This window comes from Myxine glutinosa, chromosome 4 (genome assembly GCF_964187855.1).
Source record: "Myxine glutinosa chromosome 4, kmMyxGlut1.1, whole genome shotgun sequence".
Classification (NCBI taxonomy): Eukaryota; Metazoa; Chordata; class Myxini; order Myxiniformes; family Myxinidae; genus Myxine; species Myxine glutinosa.
Genome location: NC_136264.1, coordinates 128,243,031 through 128,267,001, shown reverse-complemented (window position 1 = coordinate 128,267,001; position 23,971 = coordinate 128,243,031). Strand labels below are relative to the sequence as shown.

General features: G+C 40.8%; 1 protein-coding gene across 4 annotated transcripts; it reads right to left on the bottom strand.

Annotated features, from left to right (window-relative positions):
* Positions 1–763: 763 nt before the first annotated feature.
* Positions 764–11,280, bottom strand: TNFSF13B (TNF superfamily member 13b). Of its 4 annotated transcripts, none has more exons than XM_068113367.2 (7): positions 10,633–11,280; positions 10,191–10,513; positions 7,851–7,902; positions 7,574–7,636; positions 6,746–6,864; positions 5,093–5,234; positions 764–2,618 (listed from the first exon to the last, which is right to left on the bottom strand). In XM_068113367.2, exons 2-7 carry the CDS (start codon positions 10,449–10,451, stop codon positions 2,506–2,508), a joined length of 750 nt encoding a protein of 249 aa, XP_067969468.1. In that variant the 5' UTR covers positions 10,452–10,513; positions 10,633–11,280; the 3' UTR covers positions 764–2,505. The 4 variants fall into 4 exon arrangements, with proteins under 4 accessions (XP_067969468.1, XP_067969470.1, XP_078632527.1 ...); XM_068113369.2 differs by having other exon boundaries at positions 7,574–7,618; positions 10,633–11,010; XM_078776401.1 differs by having other exon boundaries at positions 7,574–7,618; positions 10,712–10,953.
* Positions 11,281–23,971: the final 12,691 nt, after the last annotated feature.

Here is a 23,971-nt window from a genome sequence, read left to right as displayed (position 1 = left end):
GTTTTAGCAAAGCGTAACGGGTTTTAGCAACTCAAACACCTGAAAGATGGCATGTCTGTGGACTTGATAGAGACTAAGGTCTTGGAACTTCACCAAAAATAAACAGGAACCTTGCTCCATCTTGGCCTTTAGCAAAAATTAATGACTAGCTTTAGTGGTCAACATGATTTGGATAGCATAGTGGCCTGGACAATGACCCGAAACCCTCAGAAGGAAAAAATGCAAACCCCATTCCATGGGTGATTCCATTCCATGGGTGATTTGTATCACCAAGTTATATCAACAATGTCATGTAAATGTTGTGCAGACTCATCTTTTAACAAAGGTTAAAATACAAACACGTATACCCCCAATAATTAAATATATATATTTGAGATATATCCAAATGGCTCACAGGAAGGCCTAGCGGTACGCACACTCGCCTCTAAGATGTCTAGCCTGGGTTTGATCCCTGACCCAGCTATAAACTGGCATTCCAGTGTTTCACAGGCAGAGTGATTCATCAATGTGCATGCCATCCCTTGGATGGACATTAAACGGGCATCCCATCTGCCAGGATTTGTTGGTGGACGTTAAAGACCCCATGGTGTCCTTCCCGAAGAGTAGGAGAGCTGTCACCAGCGCCATGGCCGAATTTGTGCCCTAACTAGTTGAATGTCAGGCCTGGCCAGCCGGTTCATGGACTCAGGCCAAGCTTCCGTGGGCCGATCCCACAAGAAAAGTGAGATAATGGTAGCCGTTGAAGAAGAAGATATCAAAGTAGAACATTTTCCAAAAGCTTTAAATACAAAGGACCAAAAAGAGAGGAAAATCTCATCCACAATAATTCACTCTTTTCGAAATTCAATGATCAGAGAATTTTGCCAAGCCTCGCACAAACACGAATAATGGTTGCCGTGAACACGAGTTTGAAGACGCACAGCTTATCAGAAAATTGATAACTATTATTCAACGGAACTTCGTTCCAGAAAGGCAGCACGTCGTCACAAAGGAGAGGAACACAAGCTCAGTTGTCAAAAAACTGCCGCTCCAGCCCATAAATTTGGTGCAAAGGAAATGCATTCAAGTCCTATTTCAGAAATGGAAGAAAGGTCCTGGTAATCCATTTGGGATACTTGACACCAGATTTGCAAAAAAATATTAAGAACATTCTCTTATTCTACGACAAGACATTGTGTTATTTCAACTTTGCTTATGTGTCGATCTAGAGCACAATAGATTTCAAATTACGCCATTTCACTGCAGGCCGACCTACTTAAGATCTAATATTTTATAGCAAAAGTGCTGCTACCTAGAAATTCATGGTTAAAACGTAAAAAAATATTGGGAATTGGCATTAAAAATAAAATTCAACTCTCATGGAAACCTTCACTCATTTGTTCCTCTTTTTTTTTCCTACCTGTGGAACCAACTTCCATACCCTCTTCAACCTCATTATTCCCTCTAGCTCTTCAAGACAGCTGTTCACCACCATCTCAGATCGTCCCCAATACAAAACCATGATCTTTTATACCTTTGTTAACCCCACCCCAATCCCTCCTCCTTCTAAATTTACAGTTTTTCCTTCCGTATCCACCCTGCCCACTACATGTGTCCTTTCCTGCCGCCTCCCCTCCCATATACCTGTTGATGCCCCCCCCTCTCTACGGTTCCTTTTATCCTGTTACGTCTTGCTCCGTTCATGATTCTAGCTCTTCCACAAGCCTCGACTCTGTATCCAAAAAACGATTTTGCAAATGAAAGTCTCTGCCAATGTGCGATAATAGAAGCTCTTTTTTGTGGACATGTCCACAATTGTGACTGCAATCGAGGCGTTATATCATCTGTATATTATGTATTAATCGAGGCGTTTTATCATCTGTATATTATGTGAGGGGAAAAAGTCCAATTTTATTGCCTCACCATAAGCATAGCATACATGTCAATACAAACTACACCTAACTCGCCTGACACTTGTGTAAGTACATAATTTGTACATTTGTCATTTTCTAATGGTGACATAATGTTCTCAGGCAGTGCAACTTTGCTTACCAAGGAATTTTCACATGAAATTGTAAGGGGGCAAAAATAACAAATACAAATTATATATGACAAACAAAAACTAATTTTATTTAAAATTCAACTACAAGCTAAACTCTCTCGTTACTTTAATTAAAATTATATAAAAGGGATTCATTATAAGTTTTCTACGCTCGCAGAACATAACCATGTTTAAGTATACACGACACACCATACTAATACACACACGATGACCAATAGATGCATCATATTCAGGATGTCAATAGTGCAAACTTTCCGACCAATCATCACCATAATACGTTCACCTGTCCAACACTTCGAGCCGATACCCAAACCGTCAAAAACAAAACCGACATCAATGAGCGAGTCTTGTATTGGATGGAGAATGGGTGAAGGTCTGTGTAAAAGGACCTTCACTGGAAATGTTGCTTTGTCATGTTTGGACTTGCCAAGCAAAAAGGAATAATAATTTTTTTAAACCATAAATCAGTTGATCTTGATGACTCCAAAGAATGTGGAATCATGATCAATGTTTATTTCTGCATCGCGCCTTGGGACTTCCAATACAATCTTCTCATTTGCCTGGAGTCGTACAATTCCTGATGGAAGAGATAAAAGACAGTCGGAACTCGAAAATAAATAAAGAGTAACGACTACATCGACTTGTGAGGAAAAGCAAAGAATTTAGCAAACGAGGAAAATGAAGAAAATCTTGGAAATAAAAACACGTGATTTGCCTTTAGCCCCCCTCCACTCCCCACAATAAATCTACGTACGAAACGTATTTTAAACAAATTTAACTGCTGTATTTTTACAGGCATCAAAACTCAGTGGTGTAATGGTTAGAGCATCCATTCTGAGGCTGCGAGGTCGGTGGTTAGACCCTGTCCAAATCATACCAAATTCGACTTTAAAAATGGTACGTGTTCTGTAAAGAGTATGGTACATCAAATTTGTACAGGTATTTGATAAGGATGTGTTTATAACTACTTGCTGGCAATGAGGTTGCAAGACCCACATCCAATTGCCCGGTGCACGGTTGATGCTCGTTTGGGAAGATGTAAACATGCCTCCTGAGGAGTGCACATTCTACCAAAACGTATGACATGTTGAAGTGTGTCATACAATAAAAAATAAAAATAAACGTGTGAAAAACAATTAGGAGAGAAATGAGCATATCAACTAAACCCACAAGGATGATATTCAAATATGCAAAAGTCCATGTGAATGATAAATGGAAACTAATGCACAGTATATATACACAAAGAATTAAGTTAAGCACCCCTACACAACGAATTAAGGTAAGCACCCCCTAATATATATTCTTTGTGTATATGTATACATTGGCATATATTCTAAGGTATGTGAGATCAAATAATGATTGGTATGACATTAGCAATTATCCATTGATGAAATTGAGTGATCAAAGTGAAAAAAAGTGATTGGTTGAGTCAGTGATCCGATCACGTGGGTCCTACACACGTTATTGACGCAAAGATCGCTAGAGGTCTTCTCAGAACAATGACTGTACGTTAGAAAACATAAACGTCATCCACACTGTCCGTGATGGACCTATAGCTCCATACTTAAATTGAGGTGAAAATATGCCTAAAATTCCCAAAAAATATCACCTTAAATTATTCAGAATAAAATATTGAAAACGGCATGATTGTTATGTTTTTATGTGACCATAATATCACTTCTCCAGAAAATATAGCAATATCATGGGTATATTACACTGTTTTGACGACAACAAACTTGTAATGTGCGAGGTTGTAAAAAAACGGGGGGGGGGTGCTTAACTTAATTCTTTGTGTATAGATATTCCAAGAGGAATCCTAAAATAAAAGATAAAAATCAATCCAAAGTTGTTGAAACATGAATATGTGGAATGGCAGTCATTGTACCATTCACGAGATAGAGCATCTCAATGTATTTCAATAGCAAGTAATCTTCAGATCTGCTAAACTTGACCAAAAGTTGTTGTAGCTCAAACAAAACTTCCCCCAATCAAATGGAATTATTATTTGGTTATTTATCTTCCAACTTGTTTAATAAATTAATTTGGTAGACGTGAACTTCCAATGACAATGACGGATTGGTATCTGTCCCTTGCCCCCCTCCACCCCCCCCCCACTCCCCCTCCTCCACCTCCTCCACCTCTTTCCTCCTCAAACACAGTAATGTGTAAAACTAAATAAATGGGAAGAAGCAGATACCATGTCGTGATTGCTTTCAACAGCACAGCACGAGGGTGTCCGATTATTGCATTCGTCCAGCCAATGGACAAACTAATTATCTTCCACCAATCAAAAACAATCAGGAATGTTGACACAACATGATTTTCATCTCATCTCATCTCATAATTTTGCCGTGGCAGACAGGTCTCTCTGCCTTCTACAGTCTCATTTCTGGTCTTGGACCCTCTGCCCTCTCGCTGCTTTGTCTACCCACCCCCCAAGGATTCTGCATGGTGCACATGGCCCACCATCAACTCCCTTCTGGTGAAACCTACAAAATCCAGGATCACTGCTCACCTCCACCCATTCATGCCTATTTTTTCCCCACCTGTGGGCCCAACTTCCACATTTTCTTCAATCTCATCCTTCCCTTCAGGTCTTCAAGACAGTTGTTCACCACCATCTCTGATAGCCCCCCCCCCCCCCCATCCAAAACCATAACCTTTTCTGCCCTCATTAACGACCCTCCCCATTCCAAATTTCCCTTCATTAAAGTTTGCTTCTGTATCCATCTTGTCCACCCTACCGCTCATTTCTCCCCACGCCCATTATCATTCCAAGTCTCCCTCGATTTTGTCCCCCAGTCCTGCTGTTGGTGTCCTCCTCCTCCTCTTTCTCCTCCATCATCTTTCCTTCTCTCTCTCTCTCTCTCGATCCTTTAATTCTGTTGCTTCCTGATACGTTCCTGGTTATAGCTCTTCCACAAACCTCGACTCTGTATAACAAAACGAAAAACTAATAAAAAGAAACAGCTGAAAGAGTGAAAAACAAATGGTTGAGAGGACACAAACATTTCACATTGAAGAAGACCTGCTTTCATAATAAATGGTTACCGGAGGTGTGGCAAGTGGAGAAGATATTACTCCGGTTGGGCATGTTTTCCACACAGCGAAGTAGAGGCATTGGCTCATTGTGATCATCAGAAACTGCATGGATGATGTAACCCATGGTAAAATATTTGTCAATGAACAGCACCTGCAATAAATAAGAATCCCTCTTACATTGAAACCATTTAAAGATAGCTGAATGTTATAAAATGAAAGAATAAAAAAGCAAAACAATCAAGCTTCAAAAAATAATCTGATCAATGAACCTGGGGATGAGCACCGTGTTTTTGGGCTATGAAAAGGTAGCGCCACCAAGAATCCCCATAATGTGAATGAATAGAAAAAGAAAAAAAATGTTTAGCTCGACTATCATGAAGAGATGTGCAAGGTATTTTACATCATGCACATGAGTACCCATTTCATTACAAAACAAGAAAGAGCAATCAGAGATTGCAAACCCTCCCCAGGATGTATTTTCAGTGGTTTTTAAGGCGTTTGTGTTAAAACAAATATGGCGGCCGAACCACGTGACCAATGACGTCATCATTTTTTTTCTATACTAATTTATTCCTAGATTATGCTCAAGAAATTTCATCTTGATCGGATGAAGTTTTGTACTCGTCGAATTATGACGTCATAATGGAGGCACCTATGACATCATTAACATTTTATTCCCCATGGAGAGTTCTTTACAATGAGCCATGTCTCAATTTTTTATATTCAGCACTTTCGGAGATATAGAGGTGCAAAGTTTTTCGGTTTTTCCAATATGGCGGCCAAACCACGTGACCTATGACGTCATAATTATCATTAAAATTTTTTACAGGTGGAGTTGCACCTATGGTGAAAATTTCCTGTCAATCGGACCAACGGTTGCAGAGAAAATCATATTTATTCTGTGCGGACAAACAAACAGACAAACGGACTCAAATGCAATACCCTCTCCTCAGGCGAGGGTAACAAGATGGCAGACAAGGAAAAATAAACAAGTCAATTAATTTATTCCTGATATGTAAAACACCCTGCAATCCATGTCGACAGAAAACACTTTGTGGAATGCCGGCCATATTTTCCATCCAATCATCTTGTAACTTTGTTGAAAAATTATCCATGTGTAGGCATCCCTATGTTGAACGTTTTGCATCAATCGTGCAAGTGGTTATGGAGAAAATGAATGTAAAAGCAAATAAAAGTGAAAAAGTGAGGGCGGAAGAAAGAAGAAGAAGAAAAAAAAACCTTCCACAACATGATCAAGAATGGTGGTCGACACCTATTACTCGCGTACATATACACAAACAAGTCAAAAATAAAAACGTCACTGCAGTGGCTTCCCAAGTTGCAAGAACATTAACTAGTCACATTGAAGATTTTTGTATTGTTATCGTCATGGGGAATATGGATCCAAATGGAATATGGACCAAGTTTGTGGCTGGATATTGGAGCATAATTATGCGATTGCAGAAGTTTGGCTATAAAATTAAATAAAACATTGCTTCAATAGCATCTTCTTGGACAGTTGACCAAACTTTCATTTCGCCCACGTAGAATTATCAAGCTTGGGTGATATTAATGCAATGTAAAAATTATACAAACACCATTTTGAGATATGAGACCCAGGGGGAGGAGAAGACTAGTGATATACCAAAAGACAAGGCTCACCTGGCCATATAAGTAGTAAAACCCAGTCTTTTCAATCTTCACCGAGTTCAGATCAGAACTAAGTGACAGTGCAGGGCCACGACCCTCAGCCTTCTCCCAATCAAAATAAGTAAGTCGCCCTGTAGGAACAAAATAACCGGTCACAAGTGGGAAGGCAATGGATGCGCAAAAGCAAGACTTTAGCTCTGGCTGTGAGGAAACAGGTTATCAATGCAGCTTCTGGCTGCATTGATAACCGGGCATTAAATGATATCGCATTAAATGCTATCTGAGAAAGGGCAGCACTGCCCCCAAAACCCCTCCAACCAAAATAAAATAAACACACAAACAAGTTATCAATATAGTATTTGTTAGGCTGGCAGGATAGCATAGAGGTACACACACTTGTCTCAGATGTCAGGGTCGAGTTCGAATCTCAGACCAGGTATAAACTGTCAAATTCTAAATTCCTGCCTTGACCGAATGCTGGGAAGGCAACGACAAACCATCCGGCATAACCGTTGCCAAGAAACTGCTTCGGTAGCACAGACGCTCTGTCCAAAAATATGTTGAAAATAATAGCAAAAGAAAAATATGAATTATAAGGGAAATATTTTATGTTGTTATCTCTGCAATAGTGGTCCGAAACACCGTTCCTCTTCACAAAACTCCAGAGTACATGTATGATTGCCAAAATAAAATAACCAGAAACTTCACACCAGTCTTGCATAAAGTACCTTGCAGCTCTTCAAAAAGAAAGATGGCAATGTAAGATGAGTTGAACAGGTATTTTATTCATCTGTTTACACAGAATGACGATGATGATGAACGAGGACTTGGTTATCTCACCTTCCGTGCGCTTGCGTTTCACATGTAGGTGGATAAATGAGGTCCCTGAAGAGATGGGCGCACCTGTGAGTATTACAATTCATCTCATTCACAATTATTAAGAGGTATAAGGCACACAAATTTGCAAGCAGCAGGAAGACAAGCAAGAGACGAACCAAGACGATGACCAGACCGAAGCAACCGGTTCATACATAGACTGGACAGCAGCCAACGCTTGCACGTCAGAGTGAAGCAGGAAACAACGCAAAATGTATGTAGAGATCAAACAAAATCTTACTGCGTTTGTTGTGCGATAATGTTGCACGTCGCATCCTTTGCACCAGGCTCTCCTAAAAAACACAAGATGACAAATCATCTTAAACCACCCCGGCAAGCAGACTCGGTGCCATAATGGGTAGAAAGCGTATGCTCTGTCTGGCACATTGGCGGTTCGATACCGAGGCCTTAAAAATGGTACATGCAGCTTCCTTGCTTGACGCACAGCACTTAAAAAGGATAGAGTATGGACAAAAAAGAACGAATAACGAATACATGCAATACTAGAGAGTTCATAGATCACCTTACCCCACACATTCTTGAGAAACAAGGACATGGGCGGGGTCGATGAGCGGCAAATTTGACGAGTCGAGATGACATAAAATGCCATAATATTTTGTCCAAAGAATGCGAAATAGAAGGGTTTCAAAAGTGCCAAAAAGGCGATTTATGTTCTACAATGTTCAAGTATATAATTCAATTGAAATAAAAACATTTTATAAGTTGTAAAAAAAAAAAAAAAACTGGGGGCGGGAGGGCGAGGGGGGAATTTACCGCCGTTGCTGCAGCGTCTTTTACACCACCTTAACACATTACATTAGTTATTCGTGCCTCGTTTGTGTCCTTTATGACGTCCTTAAAACCTGCTTGGAATAATTTTCAATTTTGTTTGACTGCCAGACTCATATTATAAAGTTAAAGCAGAATTAGCTCCAAACTTGAAATGTTGCCAGGGCAGCGTGCTTGCCTTAATGTGTTGTTCTGAGCTTGATTCCTGGCAGAAGCAAATCAGTCTGTGGATTATCATTCTTTTTACAGGGCAACATGTTTCCACATTGTGAAACATTGTTTCATAAAGAATGTTAAACCAGTGATCCTGTCTGTTCTCATTTATGGATGCGATGCATGTCCGCATATTACGATGCATGTCCGCATATTACGTGGAATGCTCACGAGACTAGGCAAAGTTAATGATATAACCACCTTTAGAGGCCATTTTTCCCCACAAGCGGGGGTTGGCCTTTTTCGGGAAGTGTGGTTGTTGTTGTTTTTCGGTCCCCTTTTTGAAGCAATGTTTTACGGCCGGATGCCCTTCCTGACGCCAACCCTTTTTGCCGCCTTTAACGACAAACAGGGAATTACCAGTGAACTGGTACTCAATTAGCCAACTTCGGAAGGATGACAGGCTGAGTCAACCCCCCTGGCGTTAATTCAGCGATCGACCGGGATTCGAACCCAGGATCCTAGGATCCTAAGCCGGCACCCTAGCCGCTAGCCCAACACCAGGGTTCAGTTCACTCAACACCAGGGCAAAGTTAATGATATGAGATATGCAAATTCAGTGTTACAAATGGGCCTTCAATGAAGATGTAATGAAAAATTATTTTCAAATGTAGATATAACAAGAATATGATGGACCAATTGACCTGCAACGTACCGATAAATTCATGTTTAGAAACTGTTTATACAAGATTGCTCTGCAATGCTTTGTCACAAGATGATATTGTCCCAAGAGAGCAGAGAATGAAGTTTCAGACTTGCACATCAATCCTTATCTCATCCTTTGAAGAATCCCCAAGCCGGTGTGTCTTGTTGAGAATACTGTAGTCCAAACTAGCAGAAGCCCATAGTAAAAATACCATGATATAAAAAATTAAAAAAGGAAGCATTTTATAGTTGTGCTCGTTGAAAGAGCCCAAAATGAGACGTTATATATTTCATAACACAAAATATTTTTTGGAAGTGATCGAGGCAGTGGTCTTTTACCTATGCACTGCCTGGGTTCAATTTTCTCTCTGATGGAATTTTTTTTTTTTTTCAAAATAATTTTCTCGTAGGTTTGGAGTAATTTGAAAGGAAGGGCATCCGGCCATAAAAAAAAGCATTGCCTCAAAAAGGGAACCGTGATTGTCATGGGGCCGGCAAGGCCAACCCCCGCTCTAGCAGGGAAAATAGCCTTAAAAAGGGATTTTTTTTGAGTAATTTGAAGCAACTGTTATTTAATATATTTTTCTTCCCATGAGCATTTCCATGGCGCAGGGTGGGACAGACAGTATACATTTTTTTTTTTTTAAACACACCTTACCTTATAACAGTATGACTAACCCATATGAATCCCAGGTACTGTTAATTTGTCCAAATATATTTGTCCTTAATGCATCATGTTTGGTAAATGCTCCTTTATGAGATTCTTACGACTTACCGCAGAATAAAACAACGATACAGTTCTCCAAGTGCTTCACAGTCATGTTAATATTGCAGTATTTATTCATTAGCAAAGCATTGGTACATATTAAAATTCCGAATTTAAACAAAGCAGCACACATCAAACCCAATCGCACACATTCAACAAGATCCTTACCTGGTGAGCTCCATTCACCCCCTGTGCATCATCCTTCATCCACTTGTTTTGAACTTCTCTATCTTGATGCTCCTGCAGCTTGGAAAACTCAAGACCCAGAAGGAAAACCAGGACTAGAGCAAAGATTGCCACCACAAGTGCTAAGACACCGAACAGCAAGGACCAATGTTCACGAAGAAACCCAGTTCTGGGACCACGGGTACCCACAACCTCAGCCAAACGAGACCAGGTCCCAGCCACTGCTGGAGCTCCACCCATCATCCACTAACTCAGCGCAAGGCACTTGGTCTGCTGATGAATGTTGCAGATGGAGGAGAGGAAACCTGCAAAGAGAGCGTTTAAATGATTAAATCGATGATGAAGACCTGTGACGGTAATGCTGCAGCTCCAGCAAGACGAACAGAATATGCCCGGAATACGTGCAATGCCCAGCGAGGCATACCTTAGATTTATGCTTTGTCCCCTTCCCTCATTCTAGGATTATATGCAGATGTGGTGGAGGGAGGTCCGCCCTCACTGACCACAATCTCCGGTCATGGAAGTGAAGGGCGGAGGAGCCTCACAGCTGTCGCTTTCCCCTCGCGGCCGCAAGAATGACCATGTTTCCGCACTCGACTCCTGCACATGATCCCAACAGCAACATGTGGCCAGGAAAATTATTTGTACCATTAGTTGACAATACTATACTAGCTCAGCCAATACGTCCTGCGCTGAAATTCCTTATATAAATGGAACTCAATATAAATATAATGTCGGCAATGTCACGATTTAAAAAGATTATCTCCGCAAAAGATTTGCATCACTTGATCACTTTAATTATATCAATGTAAAATGTGCACTAATCGATATTTTGTAAAATAATTTTGCGTATCACTATTTCATTAAGAAAACTCTGTAAGAATAAATGTAACAATAGCAGAGCCAAATTAACCATTTATATACACCTTAAGCAGTACTTATGCATCAACGCTCACTCTACATAAATATCAAGATAAAACCTAGAAGGGGAATTAAAAGAAACAAAGAGCACACAAACGCAAATAAAGACTTCCACAATAATATACACGACAAGTACATATTACATATTTATGACAACAGGGCGTCAAGATGGGGCGAAACCGCGGAGCTGCGTCCATGTTTCTCACTGAGGTAAATCTTTTCTCGATAAAGATTTAAAATTTGGAACCACTTCCCAAAGCTGGTTGATGTCCAGATACAACAATACACACGAGTAACGTTTCTTTGGGCTGATATTGTGCAGTAATTTATATAATTTTGACATTAACCGCCTGTGCACTTGTAATTAGTGATGAAGTTCAGAAAACTGAGCAGGTCCATGTTTGGCAGGAAGAGGAACTGCTCAATGATAATAATATTAATACTCTTATAGTTAATTTTAAAATCTCATCCGTCTCTGATTAGTTTGGCATTTTGATATGAAATAGTCAAAGCCTAGAAACGAAAAAAACCTTTTAGAATTACCCTTTAGAGCCCTTTAGAATTACCCTTTAAAACCCATTAGAACCCATTAGAATTCCCCTTTAGAATTACCCTTTAGAACCCTTTAGAATTACCCTTTAAAACCCATTAGACTTACCCTTTAGAACCCATTAGAATTACCCTTTAGAATTACCTTTTAGAGCCTTTTAGAATTACCGTTTAAAACCCATTAGACTTACCCTTTAGAACCCTTTAGAATTACCCTTTAGAACCCATTATAATTACCCTTTAACACCCTTTAGAATTACCCTTTAAAACCCATTAGACTTACCCTCTAGAACCCATTAGAATTACCCGTTAGAACCCTTTAGAATTACCCTTTAGAATTACCCTTTAGAACCCTTTAGAATTACCCTTTAAAACCCATTAGACTTACCCTTTAGAACCCATTAGAATTACCCTTTAGAACCCTTTAGAATTACCTTTTAGAGCCTTTTAGAATTACCGTTTAAAACCCATTAGACTTACCCTTTAGAATTACCCTTTAGAACCCTTTAGAATTACCCTTTAGAACCCATTATAATTACCCTTTAACACCGTTTAGAATTACCCTTTAGAACCCTTCAGAATTACCCTTTATAACCCATTAGAATGACCCTTTAACACCCTTTAGAATTACCCTTTAGAACCCATTAGAATTACCCTTTAACCCTTCTAGAATTACCCTTTAAAACGCTTTTGAATTACCCTTTAGGACCATTAAGAATTACCCATTAGAACCCATTACCTTACCCTTTAGAACCCTTTAGAATTATCCATTAGAACATACAATAATTACTCTTTAGAACACATTAGAATTACCCTTTAGAACACATTAGAATTACCCTTCAGAACACGTTAGAATTACCCTTTAGAACACATTAGAATTACCCTTCAGAACACATTAGAATTACCCTTTAGAACACATTAGAATTACCCTTTAGAACACATTAGAATTACCCTGTAGAGCCCTGTAGAATTACCCTGTAAAACACTTTAGAAGTACTTCTGAGAACCATTGAGAATTACCCTTTAGAACCCATTCGAATTACCCTTTAACACCCTTTAGAATTACCCTTTAGAACCCATTATAATTACCCTTTAACCCCTCTAGAATTACCCTTTAAAACGCTTTAGAATTACCCTTTAGGACCATTGAGAATTACCCATTAGAACTCATTAGAATTACCCTTTAACACCCTTTAGAATTATCCATTAGAACATACAATAATTACTCTTTAGAACACATTATAATTACCCTGTAGAGCCCTTTAGAATTACCCTGTAAAACACTTTAGAATTACTTCTTAGAACCATTGAGAATTACCCTTTAGAACCCATTATAATTACCCTTTAGAACCCTTTAGAATTACCCTTTATAACCCATTATAATTACCCTTTAGAACCCATTATAATTACCCTTTAGAACCCTTTAGAATTACCCTTTAGAACCCTGTATAATTACCCTTTGGAACCCATTATAATTACCCTTTAGAACCCATTATAATTACCCTTCAGAACCCTTTAGAATTACCCTTTCAAATTACCCTGTAGAATATATTAGAATTACCCTTCAGAACCCTTTATAATGACCCTTTAGAACCCATTGGAATTACCCTTTAGAACCCCTTCGAATTACCTTGTAGAAAACTTTTGAATTACCCTGTAAAACACTTTAGAATTACTCCTTATAACCATTGACAATTACCCTTTAGAACCCATTATAATTAACCTTTAAAACCCATTAGACTTACCCTTTAGAACCCATTAGAATTACCCTTTAGAACCCTTTAGAATTACCCTTTAAAACCCATTAGACTTACCCTTTGAACCCATTAGAATTACCCTTTAGAACCCTTTAGAATTACCCTTTAAAACCCATTAGACTTACCCTTTAGAACCCATTAGAATTACCCTTTAGAACCCTTTAGAATTACCCTTTAGAACCCTTCAGAATTACCCTTTAGAACCCATTATAATTACCCTTTAACACCCTTTAGAATTACCCTTTAGAATTACCCTTTAGAAGCCATTAGAATTACCCTTTAACACTCTTTAGAATTACCCTTTAGAACCCATTATAATTACCCTTTAACCCTTCTAGAATTACCCTTTAAAACGCTTTTGAATTACCCTTTAGGACCATTAAGAATTACCCATTAGAACCCATTAGACTTACCCTTTAGAACCCTTTAGAATTATCCATTAGAACATACAATAATTACTCTTTAGAACACATTATAATTACCCTTTAGAACACATTAGAATTACCCTTTAGAACACGTTAGAATTACCCTTTAGAACCCATTAGAATTACCCTTTAACCCCTCTAGTATTACCCTTTAAAACGCTTTAGAATTATCCTTTAGGACCATTGAGAATTACCCATTAGAACCCATTAGAATTACCCTTTAACACCCTTTAGAATTATCCATTAGAACATACAATAATTACTCTTTAGAACACATTAGAATTACCCTGTAGAGCCCTTTAGAATTACCCTGTAAAACACTTTAGAATTACTTCTTAGAACCATTGAGAATTACCCTTTAGAACCCATTATAATTACCCTTTAGAACCCTGTAGAATTACCCTTTGGAACCCATTATAATTACCCTTTAGAACCCTTTAGAATTACCCTTTAGCACCCTTTCAAATTACCCTGTAGAATAGATTAGAATTACCCTTCAGAACCCTTTATAATGACCCTTTAGAACCCATTGGAATTACCCTTTAGAACCCCTTCGAATTACCTTGTAGAAAACTTTAGAATTACTCCTTATAACCATTGACAATTACCCTTTAGAAGCCATTAGAATTAACCTTTTGAACCCTTTAGAATTACCCTGTAAAACACTTTAGAATTACTCCTTATAACCATTGACAATTACCCTTTAGAACCCATTAGAATTAACCTTTTGAACCCTTTAGAATTACCCTGTAGATTATGTAGAACACATTAGATTTACCCTTTAGAACCCTTTCGAATTATCCTTTAGAACCCTCTAGAACATATAAGAATTACCCTTTAGAACCCTTTAGAATTACCATTTAGCACCCTTTAGAATTACCCTGTAGAATAGATTAGAATTACCCTTTAGAACCCCATTAGAATTACCCTTTGGAAACCTTTGGAATTACCCTGTAGATTCTGTAGAACACATTAGAATTACCCTACAGACCCCATTATAATTACCCTGTAAACACATTGGAAATACTCTTTAGAACCCTTTACAATTACCCTTTAGAACTACCCTTTAGAATCCATTAGAATTAAATGCGGTGGTTTGTAAAGGTTCTTCTTCATTTGTGACGGACGGCCAGACAGAGCGAAATATTGAAGTTGCTTCACTGCTTAAAATGTTTCCTGATGATAAATGTTCAAATTTGTTGCACAAAAACAGTTTAGCTGAGTTCCACTGTCCATATAATATTTACTTATTGCCATTATACAGATTTTAATTCCATTCAATCGTGATTTATAACAAAGACAACGTACGACATCTGTAGCCTTGTGTTTTGTATTTATATAGATATATAGTGAAGAAACAACATAAAATTGAAAATTAGTTGTGAGAATTTTGAATTCTTTTAAATTCACGCCACACCGAGAAAAAACGCGGAGTCCTTTTTCATGGAATCAGAGAGGAACAATGTGTTAAGTTGCTAAACGTGTGAACGATGAATAAACAAAACGTACTTCTCCAAAAACTTTTTCATATACGATATTATACATATTATACATACAGTGGTGGTCTTAGTGATTCTGCGGCTCTGGGTAAAGGTCAAGGATAAGGGCTCCACACCCCCTTATTCCCACCCAACTCACGATGAACAAGAATAAAGCACCCAACTTTAACAACACCTGTCCCTTCAATAATGCACCACAGTTTGTGATTTAACTTTACTCTACAACAACAACAACAACAACATGCATTTTAAGGCCATTTTCCCTGCTAGAGCGGGGGTTAGCCTTGCTAAGCCTTGCGGGGTCTTGCGGTTAGCCTTGCGGGGTCCCCATGCCAATCTTCTCAATTTTGCCCTATTTTCTGCATTTCTCCTTGTTAACCCCCTTGCCCACATTTCTTCTTCCACCATCTTCAGCCAAGTCTTTCTCGGTCTTCCCTGTCCTCTACTTCCTTCTACATTCATTTCCATCACTCTTCTCAACCAGTCACTTTCATCCTTCCTCAACACATGACCAAACCATCTCAACCTGTTTCTCTTCACAACATCAATCACAGGCTCTATTCCCATCATCTTTCGCAATTCATCATTTGTCTTCCACTCTCTCAACGATACTCCGCACATCCACCGAACCATTCGCATTTCCACCCTTTCCAGCCTTCGTTGCTGCTCTACGTTCATTACCCATGTCTCGCTCCCATAAATCATAACACTTCTCACACATGCAGCATACACCTTTCCTTTCAGCTTCAACGACACTCCCCTCCTCATCAGCACGCCACTGAGTTCCCGAAACTTCTTCAATGCACATCTCACTCGAGCAACCGTTGCCGAGTCTGATCCACCTTCTCCATTCAGCATGTCTCCAAGGTAGCAAAATGTTTTCACACCTTCCAGCTTCACGCCGTCTCCAAGATCCAACTCAACATTTCCTCCATCTGCAGCTCCCTCTGTGCACACCTTACATTTGAATGTAGCTGCCACACTGGTTAATGACCCTCTCAGACCACTACATTTTTGATGAACCCACTCAGCGCACATTGTACATTGAATGGAGTTCACTCTGACACCCGTCCTGCACACAGCACAGGGCCACTTCCCAGTTCTTTCCACCTCACCACATGCTTTACCACTTGCCATCACCTTCGTCTTTCCGATATTCACCTGCAGACCTTTTGTCTCCATACATTCCTTCCACTTGTTCATCTTTTCCTTCAGTCTATCCATACTTTCCGCAATCAACACCAGATCATCTGCATACAACTCCCACGGTAAACACTCCTTTACGTTCTGAGCCAGCACCTCCATCACAGCTACAAATAGTAGTGGACTTAGTACCGACCCCTGATGCACTCCCACCTCCACCTCAAACTCACCACTGTTCCCGTCCTTCGTCCTCACAGCTGTGCGTGCTCTTTTGTACATTGCCATCACTACTCTGATCAACCAATACTCCACTCCTAACTTCCTCAATGCCCATGTCAATACTTTGCGTGGAACCCTATCGAATGCTTTCTCCAGATCAACAAACCCAAGAAACAACTTCTTCCTCCTCTCCATGTACCTCTCCTACAACTGCCTCACAATAAAGAGCGCATCTGTCGTTCCTCTTCCTGGCATAAATCCAACTGCATTTCGTCGATCTTCACCTTCTTCCTTATCCTCCTCTCCAACACCCTTTCCAATACCTTCATTCCATGCTCCAATAACTTTATCGCTCGGTACGAGCCACACTCCAGAGGGTCACCTTTCCCCTTGTATGGAGGGACGAGGGTACTCAGTTCCCAATCCACTGGAATGCGGCCTTCTTTCACCACCAGATTACAGATCTCTGTCATTCTCTTCACACCCCAACTTCCTGCTGCCTTCAACATATCTTCCACAACTCCCGTCGGCCCTCCCGCTTTTCTACTCTTCATTGCTGTTATCGCTTCCTCAACTTCTTTCTCAGTTATCTTCTCTGCCGGTTCTAAAACTGGGTTACTCTCTATGTTGCCATCCCATTCATTCTCTGTATTCAACAGCATTTCCATATATCTTTTCCATCTTCCTTTAATTCCATCTGGATCCACAACGATTTGTCCCACTTCATCCTTCAAGCAACTCACCCCCATCACATCACACCTCTCTTTCGCTATCTGCTTTGCAATCCTGAAAACCGCTCTCTGACCCTCTTCCGAATCCAAGCGTTCTCCGAACATTTTCCTACATGCCTCCTGCGCCTGTGCTACCTCTTTCTTTGCAGCCTTTTTGGCTGCCTTATAACTTTCATGCTCTGCTTTTTCTGCTCCCATACCCTTCGCCTTCTGCCACTCCTTGAACTTCTTCCTCTTCTCGTCAATCCTCTTTCCAACTTCATCATCCCACCACCATGTTTCCGAGTGCCTCGGTGGTCCTTTTGTCCATCCACATACCTCACCAACGGCTCCCCACAGACTATCTTTCATTGACATCCAACCACTTTCAAGCTCAACCACATCATCCTCTACCCTACTCAGCCTCTCTTTCAATGCCTCTCTGACTGTCACCTCTTTCAACCTCCACACCTTCATTCTCGGTTGGTACTTCACCCGCCGAGCTCTCCTCGCACCTTTCACCCTTATGTCGCAGACAACCAAGTGGTGCTGTGAAACAGCCTCCTCCCCCAGGATCACCTTTGTGTCCCGGAGGTGCCCCCTATCTCGCCTACGCACCATCAGGTAGTCAATGGTTGTCATCGACCCACCTGACGTGTATGTAACAAGCTTATTATCCTCTTTCTGGAACTGAGTATTACAAATCAACAAATCAGCTCTATCAGCAAACTCCAAAATCCTTTCACCTTCTCCATTTCTCACACCATATCCGTAACCCCCATGAACTCCCTCAAAACCGTCCATACTCCTTCCCACATGTCCATTTAGGTCTCCTCCTACCACAACAACTTCCTCATCTTTCACGTTTTCCATCAGCTTCTCTATTGCACACCAGAACTTGTCCTTCTCTTCATCGCTCCGGCCAACCTGCGGAGCATACCCTGAGATGACGTTCACCAAGAGCTTTCCAATCATCATTTTCACCATCATCAACCTATCACTCACCCTAGTCACACTCACCACACTGTCTACAAACTCCTCAGAAAACAGGACACCAACACCATTCACGCCTTCCGGGCACCCTTGCCACACAAACTTGTATTTATGTCCCTGCCTACCCTTCACCATTCTCACACCACTTCCCTTCCATCTCGTCTCTTGCACACAACATATGTCCACTCTTCTTCTGACCAATAATTCCACCACTTCTCCTGATCTCCCTGTCATTGTCCCTACATTCCATGTCCCAAACCTCAGAAACCGATCTCCACTTCGGGCTGTACCCTGCCCATATGTAGTTGTAATTGTCATGGTTCTTTTTTTGAGGCAATGTTTTTATGGCCGGATGCCCTTCCTGATGCCAACCCTCTTAGTCGCCTCTTACGACACGCAGGGATACGGTGTACCTATTCTAAACCAGGGTACACACCGGGAGATTTAACTTTACTCTATCCTCCAATATTCACCAAAACAATACAGAACAAGAAAAAAAGCAATCAGAGATTGCAAACCCTCGCCAGGATGTATTTTCTTTGGGTTTTTTAAAAGGCTTTTGTGTTAAAACAAATATGGCGGCCGAACCACATGACCGATGACGTCATCTTTTTTTTTCTAAACTAATTTATTCCTAGATTATGCTCAAGAAATTTAATCTTGATCAGATGAAGTTTTATACTTGTCGAATTATGACGTCATAATGGCGGCACCTATGACATCATCATTAACATATTTTATTCCCCTTGGAGAGTTCTTTACAATGAGCTATGTCTCAATTTTTTTTTTCTATTCAGCCCTTTCGGAGAAAAAGAGGTGCAATGTTTTTCGGTTTTTCCAAGATGGCGGGCGAACCACGTGCCCGATGACATCTTCATTTTTTTTTCTCCACCAGTTTATGTCAACATGGCACTCAATGAATTTCATCTTGATTGGATGAAGTTTTGTACTTGTCGAATTATGACGTCATAATGGAGGCACCTGTGACAATCATTAACATATTTTATTCCCCATGGAGAGTTCTTTACAATGAGTGATGTCTCAATTTTTTCTATTCAGCGCTTTGGAGATATAGAGGTGCAAAGTTTTTCGGTTTTTCCAAGATCGCGGCCGAAACACGTGACCTATGACGTCATAATTATTATTAAAACATTCTGCAGGTGGAGTTGCACCCATGGTGAAAATTTCCTGTCAATTGGACCAACGGTTGCAGAGAAAATCATGTTTATTCTGTGCGGACAAACAAACAGACAAACAAACAAGAAGACGTCATGCAGAGCACGATACTTGCAAAATCCGTTCCCACCCTCAAGAAAAAAAAATCCATGGATACAGCAAATTGTCCATTTCATCAAGATTAAAATTGACAATCTTGATCAAAGCTCAAGTCAACAGGAAGAAAAGTGATGATTTTTCAGATGAACAATGATGATTTTGGAAGGTTGACCTTGAGTTGACCTTTGACCTTTTGACCTCAAAAATAGTTCGTTTCCCTATTTAGTGACTCAATGTGCAAATGCTGTTCAATTTTCAAGTCAATTCGATGAAAATTGAGGATTTTAGAAATTCGGCCTATGTTGACCTTTTGGCCACAGCTAATCTCAAAAATAGTTGGTGGTTGAATTCAGTTAGCTGATATATAAATCCTCTTCAAATTTCAAGTCAATCAGATGAAAATTGAGGATTTTAGAAATGTGGCCCATGTTGAATTTTTGGCCTAGGTTGACCTCAAATATGCTTGGTGGTTGAATTCAGTGACCAGATATGGAAGTCCTCTTCAAATTTCAAGTCAATTGGATGAAAATTGAGGATTTTATAAATTTGGCCTATGTTGACCTTTTGGCCTATGTTGACCTAAAATATAATAAGTGGTTGAATTCAGTGAGCAGATATGCAACGCCTCTTCAAATTTCAAGTCAATAAGATGAAAATTGAGGATTTTAAAAATTTGGCCAATGTTGACCTTTTGGCCTATGTTGACCTTTTGGCCTATGTTGACCTTTTGGCCGATGTTCATCTAAAATATAATTTGTGGTTCAATTCAGTGACCAGATATGCAAGTCCTCTTCAAATTTCAAGTCAATTGGATGAAAATTGAGCATTTTAGAAATTTGGACTATGTTGACCTTTTGGCCTATGTTGACCTCAATAATACTTGGTGGTTGAATTCAGTGACCAGATATGCAAGTCCTCTTCAAATTTCAAGTCAATTGGATGAAAATTGAGGATTTTCGAAATTTGGCCTATGTTGACCATTTGGCCTATGTTGACCTCAAAAATACTTGGTGGTTGAATTCAGTGACCAGATATGCAAGTCCTCTTCAAATTTCAAGTCAATTGGATGAAAATTGAGGATTTTAGAAATTTGGCCTATGTTGACCATTTGGCCTATGTTGACCTCAAAAATACTTGGTGGTTGAATTCAGTGACCAGATATGCAAGTCCTCTTCAAATTTCAAGTCAATCAGATGAACATTGAGGATTTTAGAAAATTAGCAAAGTTGGTGACCTTTGGCCTATGTTGACCTTTTGACCTATTGACCCCAAAAACAATAGGCTTCTTGCTTTTGACCAACTCTACCATTTGGTGAAGTTTCGTGAAGATCGGTTGAAAATTGTGACCTGTAGGCCGGTGACAAACAAACAAACAGACAAACAGACAGACAGACAGACAAACAGAACCACAAACACAACCGACCAATATACTTGAAAAATCTTCGATTTTGCAAGTAACAAACGGACTCAAATGCAATACCCTCTCCCCTGGCACGGGTAACAAGTAGAGCTATTACTATAAAAAAAAAAAGAAAATGAATGTAATAATAGGAATGTAATGAATGTAGATTAATTTAGCATCTTAGAGTGAGTGCATTGTATTGGGCTCAGAAACAACATGCTCGAGTTATAACGACGAAAACAAAAAGTTAGGTAAAAATCCATACTGTTGTTGTGGTTCCCTTTTTCACACCACTCTTGTCTCCTGCTCACTTTGTTATATGTTCTGTGTGTTAGCTGTTATATGAGCCTCCACAACGTATACAAAGGAAAATGTTTTACCTCCACATGGGCACTATACTCGTTGTCTCTCATTGAGCCCACCTCTGCAGAGGTGGAGAGAAGGAACGCCGACTACCTCCACCCCTCCTCTGCAGAGGTGCTTGGGAGTGCATCCGATGCCTGTCTCCTTAAATGCATCCACTGGCATTCGGGGAATTCCCCACGGGGAAATACCCTCCGTGTCAGCCATGACCATTGCTGATGCCATGGAATCTCCGGCCCTCCCTTTCTTTTATAATCCCTTATCGAGGGTGGGGCCTAAAAGTGGATCAATAATTCTCTTGGCATAACAAAGCCTGCTGATTAGCGCATCCCCGCTTCGCCCCACCCTCGCCAGACCTCTGCATCAAATTTTATCCAGTCATTCTCCAAACCATGGCACGCGGTGGAGCTCCTTGATTAACATGGGCCCACATCTCCTGGCTCTTACAGGTATCGGCGCGAATTCTGGGAGCCCTTATTTACTTGTAGGTGGCAAACAGTGCAATTATGTGTCCTCAGAACGCTAATGGCCAATTAGTGCCTGCTTCTTCTGAGGAACGTGGTGTACAGAGAATAGAGACAATTGTGGCTGCTCTCTGCACTACCTTCCCCACGCTTCCAAGCTGCAGCGTGCATCCGTGGTGTGTGTAGATGAGGTGATGAGGTAGGAGGAAGGTGGACAGTTTGTGTGTGGTTGAGGCAATGTGTCGTGGTTAGCTAGTTGTGGTATTTTTGGGTCGTGGAGCAGTGGAGTGTATTGTCATGTGAATACCCTCGGTTAAGACCGTGGGATCGCGGATAGCATGAACGAGCTTTAACTCCGAGGTGACGATCAATTGCGGATTTGACTATGCAAGCATGGGAGGAAGAAGGAAGAGGAAGAAGCGGAGATCTCTTACCTCACGGCCCACGCGCGTCAGTGTCTTCAACCTGCAAATTAATAACTCAAACGAACGTGGAGGTAAAATGTACGAAAATAAACAGGTTTATTACACGGAACCCGATATAAAGGAAACGCGACGGAAGAAACTAATTCTAACTTGGGACGTCCCCACACAAATTTCAAATACGAGACAAAGGGAGAATGAATAAAATAAATGTCTCGTCGTGTGTTTGTGAATGCGAGCTTATCTCCATCTGGCAGTGTCAGGGATCGTCTGGCTCGAGCGCGTTGTCCGACACAGCTCCGGTTGGCGCGAACTGCCTGGTCTTTGGCGCGGAGCGGCCCTCGGCGCGCCCCGCTCATCAGCGCTCCAACGCAAGCCTCGCTCGTCGTTCACACACCAACGCAAGGAAGAGAATCGACCGCGTTCCTTCTCTCGACCGTCTTTCGAACTGCTCGTTCCTCCACCAGGTCCGAAGCAAGAGAAAGCCCAGCGCGAAGGGCCAGTCAGGAGCAAGAGGCCAAGGGAAGAGAAGAGAGGGAAGAGACAAAATGCCGGCGAGTGAGTCGTTTTTGTGACTCGCGGTGTCACGTCAGCCCTCCTCTCTCCCAACCAGTGCCTCGTTTCTTGGTGGTCTTTCGCGCCTTCTGACGTCACCGGCGCTTGTCCTTCAATCAGCGACCTGCTTCTAAGTTGTCGTTTTGCGCCTTCCGCACTGATTAGCCGAATGTTTGCGCCTTCCGCACTGATTAGCCGAATGTTTGCGCCTTCCGCACTGATTGGCTGAGGTGTCATCGGTTGGTGGCCAATCAGTGTGCTGCTCCTTCACCTTTCTTACCCCCCCAATCACGGGGAAGCTTTTTGTCCCTTCCCCGACCAATCACACGTTCTCCTGGATGTGGCTCCCAGCCTGCCTGGCACGATGTTTGATGCCCATGGTGGCGTACTGTGCGGCTGCTGCCGTCTGTTCTTCCAAAGTCATTGTGGCGGCGGGGGAATTATTTAATGTGTGGTGCTCTAATGGGCCTAGCTAATGTCTATGAGATGTATTGCCATAAGAGACACTGGGATGCTCACAGAGGGAACGACACACAAGGGAATTTTACCCATAATCCCTGTACTAATTAGCATGCCCCGCCCCCTCATAACAGGGACGAAGATACAAGCTTAATCCAACATTCGGGCTACAGAACTTATTACATCTAGATTCGCTATCACGACAGCCGGACACCTACCTTTGCAGATCTACCTGGATCTAGATAGTCCTCTACCCCTAATTTTCATAACAGTATAATGTCTTAAAATGTCATGTAAACTGAATGTGAAAATTATAATGAAACCAAAATAAAGCATAACTAAAAATGTATTTACGAAAAGCTAAGTGTTGTGTCCTTATGTTGTATCTAAAGGGAAGATTTAGAGACAGGGAGGACAAGTGGCAGTTGGGATTCGGCGCACAATTCAATTTCAACTTTCTTCCAGAGTGCAGCAGTTTTTCCTCTAGGATTTTTTCTGTATATTTCTCCATCCATTTTCCCTTTTATCCTGACAAGTGCCTCAGTACCTGCTGATGAGAACCATCCCCATAACATCATGCTGCCACCACCATGCTTCACAGTAGGGA

Excerpts from the sequence above, each read along its gene's own strand:
- TNFSF13B (XM_068113367.2), bottom strand. The coding sequence starts at position 10,451 with ATGATGGGTGGAGCTCCAGCAGTGGCTGGGACCTGGTCTCGTTTGGCT. Across the intron at positions 6,865-7,573 it reads GAAACGCAAGCGCACGGAAG|GGCGACTTACTTATTTTGAT; the intron begins GTGAGATAACCA and ends TTGTTCCTACAG. Across the intron at positions 2,619-5,092 it reads CTCCACTTGCCACACCTCCG|GAATTGTACGACTCCAGGCA; the intron begins GTAACCATTTAT and ends CTCTTCCATCAG.